This window comes from Ornithorhynchus anatinus, chromosome 14, assembly GCF_004115215.2.
Source record: "Ornithorhynchus anatinus isolate Pmale09 chromosome 14, mOrnAna1.pri.v4, whole genome shotgun sequence".
NCBI classification, from domain to species: Eukaryota; Metazoa; Chordata; class Mammalia; order Monotremata; family Ornithorhynchidae; genus Ornithorhynchus; species Ornithorhynchus anatinus.
The window spans coordinates 4,135,140-4,157,889 of record NC_041741.1 but is presented as its reverse complement, the minus strand read 5'-3'; the positions used below and the strand labels follow the sequence as shown (position 1 = coordinate 4,157,889).

The following is a 22,750-nucleotide window of genomic DNA, read 5'->3' as shown; positions in this document are numbered from 1 at the left end:
TTCCTAATTTAGTAATTCATATGCTGGTTAATGAATGGCATTTTAGAGATACGCTTTTGCGGTTGCCAACAATGTGATTGAAAAGGGGTGGAGCCACATGAGGTGTTTAATTAAACCACCTTGGAAAGTGGTTTGGATTCTCAGAAAACCACAAAGTTTTCCACCCTTTCTTCTCTGGCCTCTTTCTTTGAAGCCTCTGCTTGCAAACCTAACCGTAGAAGATACCATAGCTGCTTGGCATGGTAAAACAATGCTTTCAGAGGGAATCAATGTTCTCCTTGTATTCATTTACTGATCAACATTTTCATTTTCTTCAAGTGGGTCTTTCATAGTTGGACTTCACCTACCAAGACTAAAGCAAATAATTTCCACTGCCTTCAATTAACTGGGCCTTTTTCTACCCAACCACTTACTGCTTCCCCACCCTGTGTTTTCCCTTATAAGAAGAAGGATAACACCAACTGGAGGAAATGAACAAAGATAAAACAGCCCTTTCAGATCGAGTGTGCTAACATAATGACTAATGTTGGTATTTGTTAAGCGCTTACTATGTGCAGAGCACTGTTCTAAGCGCTGGGGTAAACACAGGGGAATCAGGTTGTCCCACGTGGGGCTCACAGTCTTAATCCCCATTTTACAGATGAGGGAACTGAGGCACAGAGAAGTTAAGTGACTTGCCCACAGTCACACAGCTGACAAGTGGCCGAGCTGGGATTCGAACTCATGAGCCCTGACTCCAAAGCCCGTGCTCTTTCCACTGCGCCACGCTGCTTACCCCCGAAATGGAGAAAATCTTGGAGCAACTATAGAAACCTGATATTTCTTCCTCTGCTGAGGTTTGTTCGGAACTGATATTTATAGCTCCAAATTGTTCCAAAAAAAAAGATGCCTTATCCTTACTAGTATGGAGAGGAAAGATATATTTAAACCAAGTCTGCTCTCATCTCACCCTTTACCTTAAACAGCTTTGTCAATCATTTCCGTGTAAGTGAATGGCAGTCTCGACCCAGTGAGATGGGAACGGTTCCCATGGCAACAGGTTTTGGTCCCCCCCCACGCCCCCACCGAAGACTTACCACTCGATTCTTGCGGCCACACAGACGGCAGTGGAAAAAGTTTGATGCCGCGGGTGTCCCGCTGAGTATGTGCACGATCACTGCAAAGGGGCAACCTGTGACAAGCCTGTGAGCGATGGAGCCGGACATGGATGTAACACCACAGAGCCAATATCAACCACAGGAGGGAAAAACAGAGCAATTTGTTCTCGGGGTCAGTCCGTGCCACTCTACATTCAGTCCGATGCATGGTCGTCTGCGAGCAGCACAGGATGAAGGCATGTTGTGAATTTCAATAAGGTTTCCGTCAAGGGGATGGAGAAAGGTAAACTGCATTTCACAGGAAATACAAGCACTTAAATACCATAAAAAATGACTACTGTTTAGATTTTATTACGTTTCTTTTGCTTCCCAAGTCAGCCAGTCAATCGTACTTGTGGAGTGCTTAATGTGTGCAGAGCACTGTACTAAGTGCTTGGGAGAGTACAACAATAAACAGACATATTCTCTAACCTCAGTCTAGAGTCGAGGGCAGAGACTCATGTTTACTGCGCGAAAGAAGGCAATGGTAAACTACTTTCATATTTTCACAAATAAAACTCTATGGATCCACTATCAGAATGATTGCAGATGGTGGTGGGGTGTTCTGGGAGAAGTGCTCTGCACACAGTAAGCGCTCAATAAATACAACAACGAATGAATGAAGCAGCATGGCTCAGTGGAAAGAGCACACACTTGGGAGTCAGAGGCCGTGGATTCTAATCCTGACTCCGCCACTTGTCAGCTGTGTGACTTTGGGTAAGTCACTCAACTTCTCTAGGCCTCAATTATCTTTCCTATAAAATGGGGATTAAGACTGTGAGCCCCTTGTGGGTCCACCTGACAACCCTGTATCTATCCCAGCACTTAGAACAGTGCTTGGCACATAGTAAGCACTTAAATACCATCATCATCACGTATCTATGGATTCGCTATGCATCAGAGACAACTCGACAGCATAAAACAAGAGTGTTCTCATTTATCCTACACCACCTTTGTGAGGTAGGAAAGGATAACGTTTCCCATTTTACAGGTAAGGAACCTGAGGTACTGAGAAGTTAGTTAAGCGGCTTGCCTGAGGTCAGACGACTGGTGAGCGGAGGAGCTCGGTCTAGAATCCAGGCCTCCTGACTCTCAAACCTGGGTTCTTCCCATTATATCGTGCCAACTCCTACCTCAAGAATTCTGTCTCTTCCAATACACTTCATTTTACATGAAACTCGCTTACTTATAATGATGCCTCATCACGGGCTACTAAACACCCCCACTGAACGTTTTAATAAAGCCAAAGATTTTGTAATTTATATTTCTAAAATGGAAACTTTCACCATCTGTGTCCTCATCACCTAACCCTCTGGTTATCTCCGATTCCCAGACGGCATAACTGGTGGGGTGAGCTGGGGTTCAGGGTCAGGCACGCATTGCCCGTCCCCTTCCCAACCCAGGCTGCCATCCGATACGGGTAGTCCTAGACAGGTGACTCGGCTTCCCCACTCTGCTTCTGGTTTGGACTGGGGCCTCTTCTGACGGGGAGGAAGAGGAGGGGTGGGAGTTGGGGGGCGGTAAAGGAATCTGGTGAAATAGCTCTGCTCTCTCATCCTTCAGACTTTCCAGAGCAGCAGTGGCTTTCACCAGCTGTGATTCATCTTACCTTCTCCTGTCTCTGTGAGTGAATTTGTGCTCTGCCACTTGTCAGCTGTGTGACTGTGGGCAAGTCACTTCACTTCTCTGTGCCTCAGTTACCTCATCTGCAAAATGGGGATTAAGACTGTGAGCCCCATGTAGGACAACCTGATGACCCTGTGTCTACCCCAGCGCTTAGAACAGTGCTCTGCACATAGTAAGTGCTTAACAAATACCAACATTAATTTGTGAGGGCCGAGTAAGTGTGAATGCATAGAGGGGTGAATATGTGTGTTTGTGCCCAATGTGTGCCCATGTACACCTTATGGAATGGACCCTTCAAATAGGAATAAAAGATTTATTACATTCAAGAAACAATCTGGACTTCACGCAAGAAGATTCCTTGGAAGAGTTTCAAACCTACTGTTTCAGATGATTTATCTTTCAGACCATATATTTTTAGATTATCACAATATCTAAAACTTGGAAATTAATTAGACATAAAATTTAAGGTGAATGTAGTAGGAATACAAGAAATTTCATAAGGGTTCAACTCTATTAATGCAACCTTTAATAGAGGAAGTTATCATATCTAAAGACATAGACATATATATGTGCATTAATAGAGATTTCCAACCTACATTGCTACAAAAAAAAAAAGACAGATTCATCACTTTCAAAAAATATGTTTCTTAAATTCCAGAGGTTGTCAGATGCTCAGCTAATCTCTCTCTGGACACCATGTGTTTTGAACCTAACGATACTAAGAACTTGATTTATAGCTCTGACACAGAAAAGAATTAGAAATGACAACTCATTTTCATCTAGTCAATGCCTATGGAGACCTAACCCTTTTTATAATTTGAAATTCAAATGCTTACGATGTAAAAATTTTTTGTTTTATCATCAATAATGATTCATATTAATTTTCCCACATTAAGTCAAAAAAGTAATTAAAAACAAAACATCAAGAAAAATAAGGAGGCTAAATCAATACAGAAAACTCCATGGTGGTTTAGAAATCTCAGAAACAGAGAAAGGCACCCTCCCAACAAGGAGCTTACACTCTAATGGAGTGGCTAAGCAACACTTCCCACGCCCATCATCCTCTCAGACTGGGAATCACACAACTTTGAATTTCCCATGCAGCCATCTGATTTAGCCTTTTTAGCCAATAACCCCCAGGATTACCTACCTGTTGGATCTGGCTGCAAACATCTTTGAACCTGAAATTCACTTCTCCCTCTAGGGCCTGCTGAATTTCTGAGCAGAGTCAAAACTGCCCACCTTGTTCCGGTGAAGCAGTGGCAAAATCCCATTCCTCTTTTGCCCAAGGACACGGGAGGCAGGAGGATGAGGGCCGATCTCATTATTTTGAGAAAAGCAGCCCAGGAACAGTCTGTGTGGCTCCCATTCCAGGAGTGGATTTCTCCTGAGTCTGACTCTTACCTGTATCTGCCATTTCTCCTCTGCCTTCCTGGGAATAGCTTCCAGGAAAAGCTCCAGCTCCTTAGGGCTCCTCGCCCTCTTGCCTCACACCTTCAGACTCCTTTCCCCACCTCCTCCCTAGTCCCTTTAAATATTAGACTGTGCCTAAAAAGAAAGGGCAAGCAGTAAGGTGAGTAAGCAAGAAGCAGAACAGAGACACAAGTACAGGAGATTTGTGTACAGGGGCTGGGGGGAAATGTATGTGTTTCCAAGGAGACAGTGACTATCTGCAGGAAGGGGTGAGTGGGACCTCACCCACTAGGGCCATATAGGGAGGCTTGCTGGAGGCTGACCAGGTGATAGATGTTGTCTGTTTCCCCCGTTTAGACTGTGAGCCCGTTGTTGGGCAGGGATCGTCTCTGTCGCCAAACTGTACATTCCAAGCACTTAGTACAGTGCTCTGCACACAGTCAGCGCTCAATAAATACGATTGATTGAATAAATGAATGATCATTGCCAGAACTCTCCCCTCAACACAGGGTACTACCTAATGTCTGGATTTGCAGACCTCTCTTTTTTCTCTTACTGTGGAGGGGGCAGGAGGGAAGAAGGTAGATGGTAGAGGTGGACTACATTCTTCAGGCATTTTCCAATGCTTGATACATCTGCAGCAACAAATTGCTGTTCCATTATCAAGTAAAATTCAGTGCTGGTTATCTCAAAACAAGGGACGTCTTGGTTTCAGAGCAATGTGGTGAGTTAATCCACCAATGATTCTTCCATCTCCCTTATCCTGAGATCTGAGCCTGGTTGTGAGATAAAGACTGTGGGACATGAAGAAAAGCAAGGGTAAGCTTTTCCGGGTAATCTTGGCCTCAGAGAAGGGAGCTAAGGACCCTAAAGAGGTATTTCAGAGTGCCTGCAGCATGCCTAGAGGGCAGAGCATGGGCCTGGGAGTCAGGAGGACCTGGGTTTTAATCTCCCCTCTGCCATATTTGTCTGTTGTGTGACCTCAGGCAAGTCACTTCACTTCTGGTCCCTCAGTTACCTCATCTATAAATTGGGTATTATGACTGTGAGTTCCTTGTGGGACATGGAAGGTGACCAATCTGATTAGCTTGTTAGCAACTCCAGCACTTACTATAGCGCCTGGCATATAATAAGTGCTTAACGAATACCATAAAATGAATAAACACAGAACTTTCGATTCTCCGTTATTCTGAGCAGTACATTATGAGGCCTCCTATACCCTTTGCAATTATAATTTCATGCCTTCCAACTAGTCAACCGGCAGGAAAAAAATTCATAAATTTTTCTCAGAGGGTAGCGTGGGAAAGCTGAAGAACTTGCATCACAACAAAAACCATGACTTCTTTTCACAGGGGACCTCGCCTTCAAAAGCTGACTGATCGATCTTTTGCTCTCGTAGCTCGTTTGAGGCTGGAGGCAAAGAGAGAGCTGAAAGCGGCCAACAACTCCAATAAGTCTGGGCAAAGACTCCAGACTGGCTCCTGATTAGAGTGAACTGTAGAGAATCGTCTCCTTCATCTAGGGAGAGAAACAAGGAAGCAAAGGAGATCACAGAACGGCCGGAAGTGTTGAAATGTCTCCTTCCCCATCAAGGACCACTTTAACAACTTGCCTTCCGGTTGCTATGGTTACGTCACGACTTCGGAATTCATTTCCACAAAAACAGCAGTTGTGGAAAGCTGACAGATATATCAGGAACTCTTGGTTTCTTCTACTCCGCAAACAAAAATTAAAAATGGAAAACTCCAACCACCCACTGACAGGGTATTGAGTGGTATAGCGTGTCCTTCTCCTGTTCCTTTTCATTTATTTGTTGGATTCCCTCCCTCCAGCTGTGACATGACCGACGAAGTCCCATGTTTTGATTTAGGGCACTGTCGGATCTCTGGCAGGGAGACTGAAACAAAATTTCACACTGTCTACCCTCCCGGTCTTGGTCATTCATCACAGGTCAGCCACATGCCATTCTCCTCTGAGCACTGGATACTGGCCGGGTCTAAAACAGGCTGGACAATCCCTCAGTGGATTCCAAGGTCTGGCCAGTGTGTTTTTTCTACCAATAAATCGAGTCAATTCCGTCAATGGGATCCCATCTCTGTTAGTCCTTGATTCCCAGTGTAGTATACATCGAGTCTCCCAGAGTTGGCACAGGATGATAAATTTTGAGCTTCACGAGGCCGATCTAATGGAACAGCATCAGGAACAAGAGATAAAAAGGAACAAGGACAAAACTCTTGTCCAGTGTCATATTATCCAAGTTCCTCTACAGAGCAGAGACTCAAATCTGGTCTCCTCCTCTACAAAACCCTCCAAGTTTGGGGATAAATTTCCTTCAATCACCTTCTGTCCACCACTGCAGCGATAAATAAAGCACCTGGAGGAATTACTGAGGTGATGGAGTAGGGTTGGCGCCACTCGACTACTGGTTTACATCCTCTTCTATTCAAGCATTTACTCCTCCATATAAACATTTTCCACTCTTTCTTCCTATCTGTATTGACTTTGTCTCCTCTGGTCAAGGAATAGAGTTTGTGTCTTCTAACTCTACTGTACTTTTACTAACTGCTCAATAAATTGACAGAGGCTAGGAAGGACGGGGACAGAATGAGGCTGGTGGGAGAAGTTGAGAGTCCAAGTCGGTAAGTTTTTGAGATCTTGCAGGAGGGAAAGATGGGTAAAAGCTTGAAACAGGCTCTGGAGAGAAATTTTATTTTACTTTGTGTGGTTTCCAGGGAGAGAAAGAAGCAAAAGGTTAGTGGGAAAAGTATATTCAGGAGGACCTGCTCTTCCCATGACTTCAGGGGTCCAAAGTGCGCCAGCCACTTCTCGTACTGCCCTGCCACTGCTCCTAGGTTTCCCGGCATCTCTTTATAACTGAATTTAGCCCTCAAGGGCTCCACATTAGAGAAAAAGCAAGGTCCAAGAATACATTTCTAAAGTGGGATACAGCACACTCTTTAGAATTTCCATTTTCTTGCAGTACAATTTGCCCTGGTTTAGCAGATGGTATCAACAAGGCTCTGTGGTTTTTTGTAATCCACATAATACATGGAGAGAAATTGCTATTTCAACCCACAATAGTACAAAGACACCCTGGGATGGCGGGTTGTCTTCCTACTGAACATACTGCGAAGGAGAAAAAGGAGCATCACCTCATGACCTTCAATCAATATGAAATCAAGATATCTCAGTCAGAGAAAGCTCAGTTCCGCAGCTCTCTCCAGATTATTTTTTAAAGCTGTCGCTTTCATTTTGGAAAAAAAGAGAGGGGTGGTTTTTCCTTCCAGGGTCTAAGTTTGTGCCGGATTTGCAAACTCTTCCAAATACCGGGCTTGCTCATCATTCCAAGGCACAAATTGTCAAAAATCTTGGTCAGTCATGATGGCAAGGAATGCTCAATTCAGGATGTCAGAAAAATGACAAGATGAAACCAACAAAATTTAACATCCCCCGTCTCAGACCCCTTTTCAAATAACTTTTAGCCTGAGAACTCACACAACCTCAAACTGAAAGGCCAAAATCACGGCAGCAATTTGAACAGGACCTGGCTTTGGAAGCAAGACAAAGTGACATTTGCCAAATTGGGCCTTAATTTCAAAATGGGTTTAGATATGTGTGTGTGTGTGTGTTTTGTTTTAAAGTAGCATCCTGTTAGCTGAAGTCCAGTATGTTTGTGTGTGGGTTGAGTCAGAAAATAGAAATATTCTGCCCATTTGCAACTCCTGGTGACATACGTGTTTTGCTGATCTCCCTCTGGACTTGACTTTTGTCTCCTGGTGCCAAACTGTGGACCATTTTGTTACCCCTGTCATTTAAAGTCCACATCCTCTTTCTCCACGCCATCTTCCTCTACCCCTAAGACAACCCCAAGTTGTCATTACCTACAACCCTCCTGGAAACACACCTTCACGCTCCTTTTTTCTACCCCGATCTTTGGAAACATCAACCTCCATTCTGATGTTCATCAGACCACTCTGGGACCTCACTTCCACACTCTGATCGACTCCACTGAGCTCCACCTCCACGCTTTCCACATTAGCCACACGCCCACATGAACTACCTTCAGACCTCATAAAGATCAAAGGCTGCTCTGTCTCCAGAATCTCAAACTGCATCTCCTACACCTCCATCTCCAATCAGTCGATGATATTTATTAAGTGCTGACTATGCGCAGGGCACTGTACTACACCCACAATCTCTGAATTTGTCACCTTGTCTATATCCTTCTCCACTCCACCTAGCCTCCACCCACAGTGAGTTTTCCGGTCTTTTAGTCTTCCTTACATTTCCCAAACTATCTCCCCTCAATTCATTCGCAACCCACCTTCCCCAGAGGTCAGGATCCTCAACATTATCCCTCCTGCCTTCTCACCTCCCTTGCCCTCTTGCTGCTCCATTGTGCCAACCCTCAATCCTGGACCACTTCCATTGTCCATTTCCTCTGCTTTCACACTTATGCAGCTGAGTGATCTTGGTAGAAATCCAAGACCCACGCCAACTTTGGCCACCGTAAATACGGCTTTTCATGTTACGACTCTGCCCTTTCATTAACCAAACAATGCTCATTATCGTGTCTTCATCAACTCCCTTGCCTATAGCCCCCATTGGACTTTGCCAGGCCTTAATTAACTTCTAAGGCCTCCAGGGCTTTCCCACCTCTCTCTTCCTAACTCCCAATGATCTCACAAACTTTCTTCACAAAGATCGTGCCAGCAGACAAGAGTTTCTGAAAAGGTTTGTTTCGTGTTGTCTATTTCCTCTTCCTCCGACATCCACATTCTCCTCCTTCCCAAATGCCTCTAAATAAAAGATCTCTGGGTCTAATTCTGAAAGGCTAACCTCTTTGTGCCACATTTCCTCTCCTCTCTTATACTAACTTCAACCTCTGTCCCTTCTGGTTTTTTCCCTTCTGCCTTTGAGCATGCCTAAATCTACCTTAGAAGTAAAAAATGATCCTACGGTCTCACTTTAAGCCTGAAGAGCCAAAATGTATGTACCAGCTTCCACTCAGGAAACTCCATAGGCAAAGATTTTCCTTGGCCAGGTGAAGCTGAATGCTGTACCAAAACTAGGCAGCACCCTAAACAATGAAACACTGATAGACAATCAGCCATACACAACAAGCTGAGATCAGGAAAGCCAGCATGTCCTTTGGGAGAGTGATAGATTTTGCTAACAACAGAGCATTGACTTTGCACCAAATGGGAAGCAACATCACCTAGTGGAGTCAGGGGACCCGGGTTCTGATCCCAGCTCTTCCACTTGTCTGCTGTGTCACCTTGAACAAGTCACTCCACTTCTCTGTGCCTCGATTACCTCATATGTAAAATAGAGATTAAGACCATGTGCCCTATATGGGACAGGGACTGTGTCCAATCTGATTAACCTGTATCTACCCCAGAGTTTAGGGCAGTGCCTGGCATAAAGTAAGTGCTTAACAAATACCACAAAAAAGTCTTCCAATTTGTTGTAATGTCCAAACTTTAATAAGACTGAGATCTAGACCTACAACTTCTCAAGGCATTTTCAGCTTCTCAAGAATTTCATCAATGTCATCTATCTACGCTCTCTAGTCAAGATCAAAAAGCATAATGAGATCCACCAGTGGAAGACAGAGAAGCAGCACGGCATAGTGGATAGAACATGGGGCCGTGAGTCAGAAGGTCACAGGTTCTAATCCCTGATTTGCCACTTGTCTGCTGTGTAATGTTGGGCAAATCACTTCGCCTCTCTGGGCCTCGGCTATAAAATGGGGATTGAGACTGGGAGCCCCATGTGGGGCAGGGACTATGTCCAAATTGATTTGCTTATATCCATCCCAATTTAGTACAGTGCCTGGCACAGTCAGAGCTTAACAAAACTACAATTATTATTAGTACTACCAACTCTATTGTCATCTACCAATTCTATCATATTATACTTTCCTTAGCCCTCAGTATAATGCTCTATTATACAGTAAGCACTCAATAACTACCATGATTGATTGACTGACCTGTAATGCAATCAAATCATCATCGTTTAGGCAATGTTCATCACACAACATCTTTGCTGGGTGGGATAAGAGAGGAGAATGATTGACAGCAGAAGTGCCGTTGTTTTTATGAGATGTTCTTCCCCTTGACTCTATTGCCATTGTTCTTGTCTGTCCTCCCCCGATTAGACCGTAAGCCCGTCAAACGGCAGGGACTGTGTCTGTTGCCGACTTGTTCATCCCAAGCGCTTAGTACAGTGCTCTGCACATAGTAAGCGCTCAATAAATACTATTGAATGAATGAATGAATGAAGTGTTAAGCAGCTTCTGGATAGTGAACTGGATGGAGTAGATTCCAGCAAGGAGAACATATCAAAGGTTTTAAGAACAGAGTGAAATAGTCATAGATATTTACTTATATTGTTTTCTTCTTGTTTGTGGGCAAATCAATGAAAATTAAACCATCAACAACTGTCATCATCAATGGCATCTGCTGAGCATTTTACTAAGCCCTTGGGGGAGTACAATATAACTGAGTTGGTAGACATGTTCTCTGTCCACCACGAACTTACAGTGTAGAGGGAGAGGTAGACATTAACATAAATACTTTATAATACAGAATTTATATATATGTACATAAGTGCAATGGAGTTGAGGGTGGGATGAATATCAACTGCCCAAAGGTCACAGTGCATAGATGACACAGGAGAGACGGGGAACCGAGGAAAAGAGGTTTTAATGGGGGAAGACCTCTGGGAGGAGTTACGACCTTTAACAATCCGTTTACTGTACAGCCAGTTCTCCTATAATGTGAGGAGAACTTGACAAGCCCCAAACAAAGAAATACTCGCGTTATGAGACGCTCAAGTCTGTGCACAAAACTAGTTCTTTCAACAATGCTCACTGGCTTCCGAAAGACTCACGTTGTCGGAAGAATATTCCTACCTGCCTAACAGAGAGGGTGTTCCAGGCCAGACGCAGGATACGGGTGAGAGGTCGGCGGCATTAGGGGAACAAAGTTTAAAGGCCGGGTGGTAGTAGGAGAGTAGGGAGGTGAGGCAGGAAGGGGCAAGCTGATGGAGGGCTTTAAAGCCAATGGTGAGGAGCTCTTGTTCGATGCCGAGGTGGATGGGCAACCAGTGGAGTTTCTTGAGGAGAGGGGAAACACAGACTGAATGTTTTTGTGGACAAATGATCTGGGCGTCAGAGTGAAGTATGGACTGGACTGAGGAGAGACAGGAGGTAAGGAGGTCAGCAAGGAGGCTGATACAGTAATCTGTGCGGGATAGGATAAGTGACTGGATTAACGTGGAAGCAGTATGGACGGAGAGGAAAGGGCAGATTTTAGTGATATTAATGGGAATCCCGGCAGCTAGGGCCCGTTTTTTTTTTAAAAAACAATGTTTTTATTTTGAAAACTTCACTTCTGTCATCATCGACGGTACTGCAGAGTTCTGTCATTCTCAAAATTGGCTTCTATTTCCTCCAAAACTCTTTAACTTTGGGTACCTGCCAAATAAATATTCTCACAATTCTGTCATTTTTGCCTGAAAGTGGGGTATAGTATTAGTAATGGTATAGTGATAAAACCTCTCAACCAGGAGCTATTTTATAGCTGTCTTTGGGTAATGCTACTGATGATGAGCTTTTTTATTCATGTGTGCAGGTGTCGGTGAAAAGGCTAATGTGTGAACAGCAATCCTTTTAACACATAAAGATCTATTAATATGGTTAAGAGCTCAATAACATATAGACTGTTCCCAAAAGGAACAGTCCTGCTTTATTATTATTTGTAACAAAGGTGAAAGCAATCCCCTTAAACAGATGCAGTATAATAGGGTGCTTCACTCCCTATTAGGCAGAACTCAATCCTGACTTCATTAACCCTAACCCCCACAGAGTGGAGCTAAGGCTCTATGCATATAATGGACATGCATATATTGTATTTGATGCCACTTGGGTGAGCCTTTTCCTTCAACAATTTAGCTTTAAATTCCCTTTCTCTCTCTTTCCCAGGAGTTCTCAGTCATTTTTTCCCTCAAGGCACACCTGCAATCTTTATTTTAACTCAAGGCTCCTAAGTGATTTTTTTTAACCAATGTTGAAGTACAAAACATACATCCAGTAACTTCAAAAGTTACTGAGAGGTAATGGTCAACTGGAACTAGGTGGTACCAGGGACTTAGTAATCACCAAACTGATATCAACATCATTCAACAGTCTAGGAGAGCTCCCTATTCAGTACTAGATACCCTGTGCTGTTAACAAAATATGCACTGAAGGGGTAGCCAGAAATGCTACATTCGCTGTAATGTTTACTCTGGTGCACTTATAAGTATTAATTTGGGTAATTAAAGGCTGATAATTCAGAACTGGATTCGCAGCGATATATAAAAATACATAAATGAAGACTGGCACTATATTTGATGTGCTATGCAAGGCATAAACATACCTGCTCAGAGCATAAACCTACTGGCTCAATTCTCTCCTTGAAAACCAAGCAGCAGTGTTATTTCAGGAGTGTGTAAAATAATTTGCTTATCATCAAATGGGAAAAACTGATGACAAAAATATTTGCATTTACTCTGCTTTCCAGAGGAAAATCTCTTGACCGAGTGTCTAACAACTCAGTCAGATAACTCTGACGGATGGAACTTTAGCTTCCTTTCTGGGTTAAATTCCCAGGGCCCAAGAATGATTGATTATCAATGAGGCCAGGGGCAGAGCATTTTCTAGAGGGACTTCTACTTTCCAATTACGTTGCTCTTGAGGCCTTACAGATCCCTAGCTTGTTAACTTCTAAACTATGATATGTCAGGCCCATTTAGTTTATCGTGCTAATGTTAATTTCTTGGACTTTGGTTTACTTCCTCCAAGGAACTTAAATTGCTATTGGCTAGGGAGAAGAAACAGCTTGGGAACCGTTACAGGCTAACATAAAACGTTATGTTTTAACATTTCAAAGTAAAAGCTAAACATATTTTCGTAAAAGATGAATTCGTAGTTCTCGGTTTGCCCTCACTTGGCAGCTCACGACCTTTACATGTAAACATCATTTGCTTCACTTAAGCATCTTTTACTGAACTGCTGAAATGTTTTCTTTGCATATGGAATGTTCCAATTGGCATTTCCTTTGCTTACATGAGGAATACAATTAAAACATGACCCCACTGCCTATAGGTACTGAATTTGATTTACGTTACTTACACAACACAAGGTATTTATTAAACAAACACTGCCAAACAGAATGTGTGTGATGATAGGGAGGGGTGTGCTTTGAAAATCTTGAAACACTAGTTGATATTAAACATACTGCTAATGGAGGTGAATTTTTGTGAAATAAAATGCAGTGTGGAAATAGTGTCTGACAAGATTTGGGGGAATTTAACTGTGCTATGGAGCCGTTTGAGGAATCGGAATGTTGGGATGAAAAGCTGTAATCAATAATAGCAAAAGGCATAAAACCCTTTGTGATTTTCTAGGTGATTTAGATAAGTGAATGAGAATGACTGTTAAGGAGGGAACAGTCCAGAAGTTTAGTGGTTCTCCACTGCTTTTGTCTTCTCAGCAAATATTTTATTATGTAAATGTGAACAAACCTTGCCTTGTGTTGTAACTTCTAAGATTTTTTTTCCCCTCAAGGAGTTCCTACATTCTAAAAGCACACTAAACCTCAAGTTGTCTCTAACTTGGAAAACTCCATGGGGCAATGCATCCCTGGATTATTCCCAACCACAGTGAATCTAGCCAATAAATAAAAGTCCCTCAATTTAACAACCACTGATGATGTTGTAAGAACAATGAAATGAGAACCAAATGGTCTGGGTTTTCTATTTCCTAGATAGATTACTTAAAAGTTGCAGAACTTAGGCTCACAAATCTCCATTCTTTTCTACTTTCATGTATTACAGTATTTATTAGACTCTATGAGGTAAGCATTGGAATAATTACAAGATATTTAGATGGGATGGAGTCCCTCCGTTTCCCTGACGATTTGGAGACAAAAACCTGCTTCCCGGACCCTCTACTTGTGCCAAGTTTGCATCCAGTCTGAGAAGAAAAAACACTTCATTTCCAGTTGGATGGCCTCAAAAGCTCATTACAAAAGTGGCATGACATTTAAATAGAGGGAAGTGATGCAGAGGGCTGAGGAATGTAGAACTGGCAGAGTCTCCACCCTGACCACACAGGAGTGACATCTCAATTCCAAACTGAGAGCAGTATTATTGCCCCCAAGAAAAGTGACAGGAATTCGTTAATGATAAAGCACGACTGAAATCACACTTCCTCCACCAAGCCTCCTCGGACTTACTGATGATTCTCACCATCCTCTAAATCCCTTGCACTTCTAATAATACCACAAGACAACTTCAGGCTTCCTTTCACATGTACATATCAGATGTGCATATGTACAAATGTTTCCCTAAGATATGTACACCTATCTGCACTGAAGGGGTAGCCAGAAATGCTACATGTGCTCTAATGTGTAATCTGACCCACTTTATAAATATTATCAACTTGTCTCTGATACTTTTCTTTGATACTCTAAATCCCACCCTTAGTATCTATAACAACGTTATGTAAAATCCATCGGGCAACAATATTTAATGAGTACCTACTGCAGGACACTGTACTAAATGCTCAGGTAAGATCAAAAGAAGTAGGAGACGTGATTCCCTCCCCACAGGAGTTTACAATCGAACAGGGGAAACAGACACAATATCATTCACAGAAAGGAGGAAGAGGTGATGAAACAGTAAAGCATGGATCTGTTCAAAAGAGAATCGGAAGTTGTGAATGAAGAAGTGCTGAGCTGAGAGTAGGGAGGATGTAATCTGGAGCAAAGAAATATGCATTGGGGACAGCTTCTTGGAGGAGGTGTGATTTCAGAAACGCTTTGGGGATGAGAAGAGCTGGGTTCTGGTGAATTTGAAGGGAGAGCCAAGGATCTGAGGTGGGGAAATCGAGGATTGGAGGTAAGAGTCAAGAGCAGGGCACAACAAATGCGATGAGGAACCAGAGTTGCAAGCTCGAGTGTAGTAGAATCAAGTGGATGGATAGGTAAGGGGGGATGGATCTTGTTGGCCTTAAGAGTTTTTATTTGTTGAGGACAGGAATGGGTAATTTTTGAAGATTTCTGAGGAATGGAGAAGTATTCATTCATTCATTCATTCAATAGTATTTATTGAGCGCTTACTATGTGCAGAGCACTGTACTAAGCGCTTGGGATGAACAAGTCGGCAACAGATAGAGACAGTCCCTGCCGTTTGATGGGCTTACAGTCTAATCGGGGGAGACGGACAGACAAGAACAATGGCAATAAATAGAGTCAAGGGGAAGAACATCTCGTAAAAAGTATGTGCAGAACATGTTAAAAAGATAGTCTGAGCAACAAAGTACGAGCTGAACAGGAGAGGGCCTGGAGCTTTATCCTTGAAAACTAATCCTGTCAAAGATTGAGACTGAAAAGATAGATCTCAGGTGCAGTTTCTATCACACTTTATTTTGGCACCTGCGTTTGGTTTTTTAAAGACTGTTTCAACTGCATATGTAAAATCCATCAGTCAACAGTATTTAACATCCTCCTATGTTTCCCAACATTTCATTTGTTCTCAATAACATGGCAGAACCTACAGAACATACAAGAAGTATGTAGTCTAAAAATACTTTTGCCTTTTGAAAGGCACATTCATTACACTTTTGTTTTGGAAAGCAATCTAAATTCATGGCAAAACTGTGTTTTACTAATTTCCCTGGATGGCTCAATACACACTCAACTTCTTGTCTCAACGAAAAATACAATAATTGCAATTAATTAATGCCTACAGGCAATTGTGCACAAGGTTGTGAAGAGTACCAAAATCTCAGCACATCCCATTTCTCATTAGCAATAAAATAATAAAAGCTGTAATTTAATCAGAAACAAATTCTGTTCAGTTATGAAATCTGACCAAAAAATCTCACAAAATTTAGGATTCGTGACAAAATGTGTCCAGCTGAAACCCTAGGCTGTGGCAGCAAACCAACAGCTACCAAATACAAAATTATTTCCCAAGTCTTCCAGATGGACTACTTCAATCAAGCTTTGTTCAAAATTGAAGGCAAGTGCCACACATAGAAAAATCAACTGCTTCAAGAAAAGACTGCTTAATTTTTCAATTCCTCGGAAATATAATTCTAACGTCAAGTGACGGCTAAGCCTATCATTACACTCAGACTGATTTTGAGATCAATCTAATGATAAAAAAGCATGGCCAAGATTTACTTTAAAAGAGTAAAAGTCAAGTAACCTCTGTAAATCACACTTGTAAAATCACAATGCCAATCAGTGACATTGTTGAATTAATTATTCTGTAATCATACATAGCCTGGGTTCCCCCCCTCCAATCCTTTAAACAATGCTGCCTCAACATTTAAGTGGATTTCAAATGTGCATTTTAAAACTGACACAAAAAACTGACAAAGGACTATTTAAAAATGCCACTTTCCCCTCCCTTTTCCTCTAGAAAGTCTTGAGACAAGACTCTATCCATGCTAACCTATTCTGACAAGTAGGTCACATTTTCTAGCTCAAAAACCATTGGCATTAATGCTCTACATTCACTTTATACTCACATCTCTCTTCATTTATCCTTGTTTATTGAACCAGAAAGCTGTTTTCCACTAGAGTGTAAACTCCAGAGTCATGTAATTGTAATTCAGTGACCACTTTGTGCAGTGAACTGTACTAAGGTGCTTGGTAAGGATAGAATAATGAAATGACAAGTTCCCTGTCCCCAAGAGGCTTCCACTCTAACAGGGGAGGCAATCATGAAAATATTAATAATTACAGTGGTCAAAATAAATAGGTTGAGTAGACATATGAGTGCTAAAGAAGGTATAAAGAAGCAGTGTGGCTCAGTGGAAAGAGCAAGGGCTTGGGAGTCAGGGGTCATGGGTTCTAATCCCAGCTCTGCCGCTTGTCAGATGTGACTTTGGGCAGGTCACTTAACTTCTCTGGGCCTCAGTTACCTCATCTGTAAAATGGGGATTAAGACTGTGAGCCCCACGAGGGACAATCTGATCATTTTGTATCCCCCCAGCACTTAGAACAGATGGTATTTGTTAAGCACTATGTGCTAGGCACTATACTAAGTACTGGGGTAAATACAATATAATTTGGTTAGACAGTTCCTGTCCCACACAGGGCTCACAGTCTTAATCCCCATTTTCCAGATGAGGTAACTGAGGCACTGAGAACTTTAGTGATTTGCTCAAGGTCACACAGCAGACAAGTGGAGAAGCCAGATTAGAAACCAAGTCCTCTTATTCCCAGGCCTATGCACTTTCCACTAGACCAAACTACTCCTTGTGGACAGAGAGGAGGAATACCAATCCTGTTATACTGTACTCTCCCAAAGGCTTAGTATAGTGCTGTGCACACAGTAAGCACTCAATAAATGATTGATTGATCAATTGACAGAGTGAGGAGCAGCTAAACAGTTTGGTTTGTGAGGAATAAAATCAGCGAGTTAGGGAATAGCTGGTGCAGAAGGCAAATAGGTAAGGTAGAACTAGATGATAAGCTTTGAAATCAGAGGGAAAGAACTGTGTTTAACTTGGTACGGTATCTAACATGACATCATTTGCAGTTGGTTGCTTAATAAATGCTACTTGGTGCTGAGGAATCACTTCAAATAAAAAAAGAATTACGGTTTACATATTTCAAAAATAAACTCAAAGACCTGTTATGGGATTTTAATTAAGAAAATCAAGCTGAGGTGTTATTTGGCCACAAGGGTAAAATATACTCTTATTAAAATGCAAACTACAAAGTAGTACTGCCTCAATAACACTTGTTAAGATTCCACCAGTTAGTATGAAGCAATTTCAGACCACTAAATTGCAACGGAAGATCTTTGCCAAAAAACAGAGCTTCTGCACAGCAAATGGAACAGCAATTGCTCTTTCTGCTCAAGCCAAATACTGAACACTGTTGAGCTGTGCTGGGCCCCTATCTCTGATGCCTCCGAAAGGCCGACACACCTAATAATAATAACGGTGGTGGTTGTTAAGCACTTACTCTGTGCCAAGCACTGTTCTAAGCGCTGGGGAGGATACAAGATGATCAAGTTGTCCCATGTGAGGCTCACAGTCTTCATCCCCATTTGACAGGTGAGGGAACTGAGGCACAGAGAAGTGAAGTGACTTGCCCAAAGTCACACAGCTGACAAGTGGCAGAGCTGGGATTAGAACCTAAAGCGCAGTAACAGTGGAATTAGGGTAACACCGTCCCCTCCAGGGACCCAAGTGAGGAAATGATTTATTTAATGTCTGTCTTCCTCTCTAGACTGTAAGCTTGTGGTGGTTAAAGAACATGCCTACCAACTCTTGCCTCAATCAATGGTAATTTTTCGATGCTTACCACAAGCAGAACACTGAAATAAGTGCTTCATTCATTCATTAGTATTTATTGAGCGCTTACTATGTGCAGAGCACCGTAGTGAGCGCTTGTAATGTACAATTCGGGCAACGGATAGGGAGAATTCCTACCCAATAACGGGCTCACAGTCTCGAGAAAGTACAACAGAATAAGCAGAACACATTCCCTGCCCATCACTCTCCCAAGTGCTTAGTACAGTGCTCTGCACACAGTAAATGCTCCCAAGCACTATGGTGCTATGGACACAGTAAATGCTTCCAAGTACATAGTACAGTGCTCCCAAGGGCTCTGCACACAGTAAGTGTTCAATAAATACCACTGATTGATGGAATAACTCTCCAGGTGTTGCTGCCCCAGTCCTCTCTGGGCTAAGTGGGGCTGGTACGCCAATAAAAGGGAAATGAATAAAATCTGGTGCATCCTCTCTGGCGTGGGCTGGAAATGGAAGAGATTAGTATGTCAACAAGTGACTGGACTTCGAGCAACCACCCACTCCTGCCAAAGCACGGGTAGAGATAGGGGCCTGGGGAAACGGGCCACCGGCCCCATCAATTTGAGCTTAAATCCCCTCTGGGGATGCCGGTCTCCCCCTTTCCTAAGGAGACTGGAGGAGGCTCTGCTTGTTCATTCTGTCTCATACCCTTCAGAAGCAGCGTGGTGTGGCGGATGGACCCAGAGCCTGGGAGTCAGGTCATGGGTTCTAATCCTGCTCTGCCACTTGTCTGCTGTGTGACCTGGGGCAAGTCACTTCTCTTCTCTGGGCCTCTGGAAAATGGGGATTGAGACTTTGAACAAGGGACTGTGTCCAATCCGATTTGCCTGTCTCCACCCCGGCGCTGGGTAGAGTGCTTAGCACACAGTAAGCCCTTAACAAAAACCATAATTATCATTATGCTGTTTAAGGGTTTCCTATTATTATTCAGTTGGCAAGGGGAAGGGGACCATCTGACCCCATCATCATCATCACCAATGGTATTTACTGAGAGTTCACTATGGGCTCTGTACTAAGCGCTTGGGAGAGTACCACAACCCACAAGGAGGCTCTAGGCCTACCTCCATCGCCGCCTGCACCCTTCTCCCCCACGACTGCCCCGCCGTCGACGCCCCCGGCCGGCGCATGCGCGCTTCTCCCCCACGGCTCCCCCACCGTCGAAGCCCTCGGATGGCGCATGCGCACTCCCCCCGCGCCGTCGAGGCCCCCGGCTGGCGCATGCGCATTTCCCCCCACAGCCCTCTCCGCCGTCTGAGCCCCCCCGATGGCGCATGCGCACTTCTCCCCCACGACTACCCCGCCGTCGAAGCCCCCCCCGGCCGGCGCATGCGCACTTCTCCCCCACGACTACCCCGCCGTCGAAGCCCCCGGGTGGCGCATGCGCGCCTCCCCCCGCGCCGTCGAACCCCCCGGCCGGCGCATGCGCACTTCTCCCCCACGACTACCCCGCCGTCGAAGCCCCCGGGTGGCGCATGCGCGCCTCCCCCAGCGCCGTCGAACCCCCCCCGGCCGGCGCATGCGCACTTCTCCCCCACAGCTCCCCCGCCGTCGGAGGGCCCGGCCGGCGCATGCGCGCTTCTCCCCTACCGTCGGAGTTCCCGGACGGCGCCACCCTGGCAACACCAGCGCGTCAACCTGGCCTGGGATGGGGCCAGGCAGACAGGTGTTGAGGAAGGGAAACTCTGCACCCCCCCCATCCTCTTTATCAGAGGGGGAGGTCTGTGACAACAGCAAATGGAAGTGGTCAGCGAGGTCGACCCCCCTTCCACCCTGCAGGTCCTGCCAGGACCCCCTCCCCCGTTGTGAGAGGCTGCCAGTCGCCTCTGCGGGGGCATGCCGCCCGCCAGCTGCCTGCAATGCACCAGAAGAGGTAGGAGCCCCAGCCCTCCTGCAATGCCCACCGCCCAGAAGGCCTCGACGGCTTCCAGGGCGCCTGCAAGGGGGAAGGCAGAGGGGGGGGAGGCTGGACGAGGCCCTGTGGACCGTCAGACGGGGACGGTGTCGGTTTAGGGGGGTGCTCCGACGTGCTGCCCGGCGGTTGCCGAACTGTGCATGGCAAGCAAGGGCTCCCTGGATGCTGTGTTCATTCATTCAATAGTATTTACTGAGCGCTTACCAGGTGCGGAGCACTGGACTAAGCGCTTGGAATGGGCAAATCGGCAACAGAGAGAGACAGTCCCTGCCCTTTGACGGGCTTACAGTCTAATGGGGGGAGACGGGCAGACGAGAACAACGGCAAGAAATCGAGTCAAGGGGAAGAACATCTCCTGAAAACGATGGCAAATAAACAGAATCGGGGGGATGTACCATCTCATTCAACAAAATTAATCGGGTGATGAAGATATATACAGTTGAGCGGACGAGTACAGTGGTTGGGGGGGGGGAGAAGAGGGTTTAGCTGCGGAGAGGTGAAGGAGGGGGGGGCAGAGGGAAAACAGGGGGGAGCTGAGTGTGGGAAGGCCTCCTGGAGGAGGTGAAGCAGCGTGGCTCATTGGAAAGAGCACGGGCTTTGGAGTCAGGGCTCATGAGTTCGAATCCCAGCTCTGCCACTTGTCGGCCGTGTGACCGTGGGCGAGTCACTTCACTTCTCTGGGCCTCAGTTCCCTCATCTGTAAAATGGGGGATGAAGACTGTGAGCCCCACGTGGGACGACCTGATTCCCCTGTGTCGAGAACAGTGCTCGGCACAGAGTAAGCGCTTCACAAATACCAACATCATTATTATTATTATTGTTGGTGAGCTTCAGAAGGAATGAAGGCGCGGCCCCCAGCAGGCGCTCAATAAGTAGGCCGGAGGGAGGGGGCGGCACTCACCTTATGCAGCTTCCACATGGCCCCCAGGGCCTTGACCTCGTGGCTGGAGTGCCGGCCCTCCTCCAGGCACTGGTAGCACACGGGCATCTTGCACTGGACGCAGTACATGCTGTGGTTCTCCAGCTCGTGGTCGGTGCAGGTGGAGATCTTGCGGGGGCTGAGGCGGCGGCTCACCCGGCCCTGGGCGGGGGGCACCAGGCGGTGCTTGGCCAGGGGTCCCCGGGGCGGGTGGCAGCGCAGGCGGCACGGGTCGCAGTAGAAGACGTCGCACTGCTCGCACATGACCGCGGCCTCCTTGGGCGCCTTCTCGCACAGCTGGCACTTGAGCGCGGCGGCCTTGCTCTGCTGGTAGCGGTCGACGACCCCCTCCAGGACGCGGTTCTTGGGGAAGCCGCGGAGCCCCCGCTCGTCGAGGATGAGGCTGCGGTGGCACTGCGGGCAGGTGATGCACGAGTTGCGGGCGGCCGCGGCCGGGGCCGCCGGAGGGGGCGCGGCCGGGGGCGGCAGGGCCGGGGGGAAGACGCGCACGCCGTTGGGAGACTTCTGGCACGGGGTGGTCGGGGCGCTGGCGAAGCCCCCGTAGGAGCCGTAGCCGCTGTCGGCCTCGCTGTACAGGCTCATCTTGTCCAGGTCCAGGTAGTCGTAGTCGGAGCCGCCGGAGCCCGACGCCCGACGGCTCTGCGGGGACTGGGACTCGGGCGTCTGCACCAGGATGTTGCGGGCGCAGGCCTGGCACAGGTTGTGGGAGCAGGGCAGGATGATGGGCTCCCGGTAGAAGGAGCCGCACACGGGGCATTTCAGCTCCTCTTCCATCTCTTCCATCGGGGACCGGCGCGGCGCCGGCGGCGGCGGCGGCGAGGAGGGCGGCAGGGACGGACGGCGCCCAGCACCTCGGCCAGCGGCGGCGGCAGGTCCTGCTGTCACCGCGCCCTGGAGCGAATGAGGCTCCCGCCCTCCCCGTCCCCGCCCCCCTCGCCGGGCCCCGCCCTCCAGACCCCGCACCTCGCTCCCATTGGTGGGCGCCGGCGGGTCCCGGCTCGCCATTGGCTGGCGCCCCCGTCCGTCTCCCTTCCTCGGCTCGCCGGAGCGCCCCGCTCCCATTGGTGGGCGCCGGCGGGTCCCGGCTCGCCATTGGCTGGCGGCCCCGTCCGTCTTCTCCCCGCCGTTGCGCCCCGCCCCTCGCTCCCATCGGTGGGCGCCGGCGGACCCCGGCTCGCCATTGGCTGGCGGCCCCGTCCGTCTTCTCCCCGCCGTTGCGCCCCGCCCCTCGCTCCCATCGGTGGGCGCCGGCGGACCCCGGCCCGCCATTGGCTGGCGCCCCCGTCCGTCTCCTCTCCGCCGCAGCCCGCCCGGGCGCCCCGTCCTTGGCTCCGCGCG

General features: G+C 46.5%; 1 protein-coding gene across 6 annotated transcripts in view; it reads right to left on the bottom strand.

Annotated features, from left to right (window-relative positions):
- The window catches only part of TRIM9 (tripartite motif containing 9), a 66,168-nt gene extending 43,893 nt beyond the window's left edge, over positions 1 to 22,275 (bottom strand). For 2 of the 6 annotated variants that reach the window (XM_029079128.2, XM_029079130.2), the window contains exon 1: positions 21,374 to 22,273. In XM_029079128.2, coding sequence (XP_028934961.1) covers positions 21,374 to 22,195 — 822 coding nt within the window. In that variant the 5' untranslated portion in view covers positions 22,196 to 22,273. Of the gene's footprint in view, positions 1 to 21,373 lie in introns of all 6 variants that reach the window. The other 4 variants (XM_029079129.2, XM_029079127.2, XM_039914066.1 and 1 more) reach the window with 3 other exon arrangements.
- Between the last annotated feature and the right edge of the window lie 475 nt (positions 22,276 to 22,750).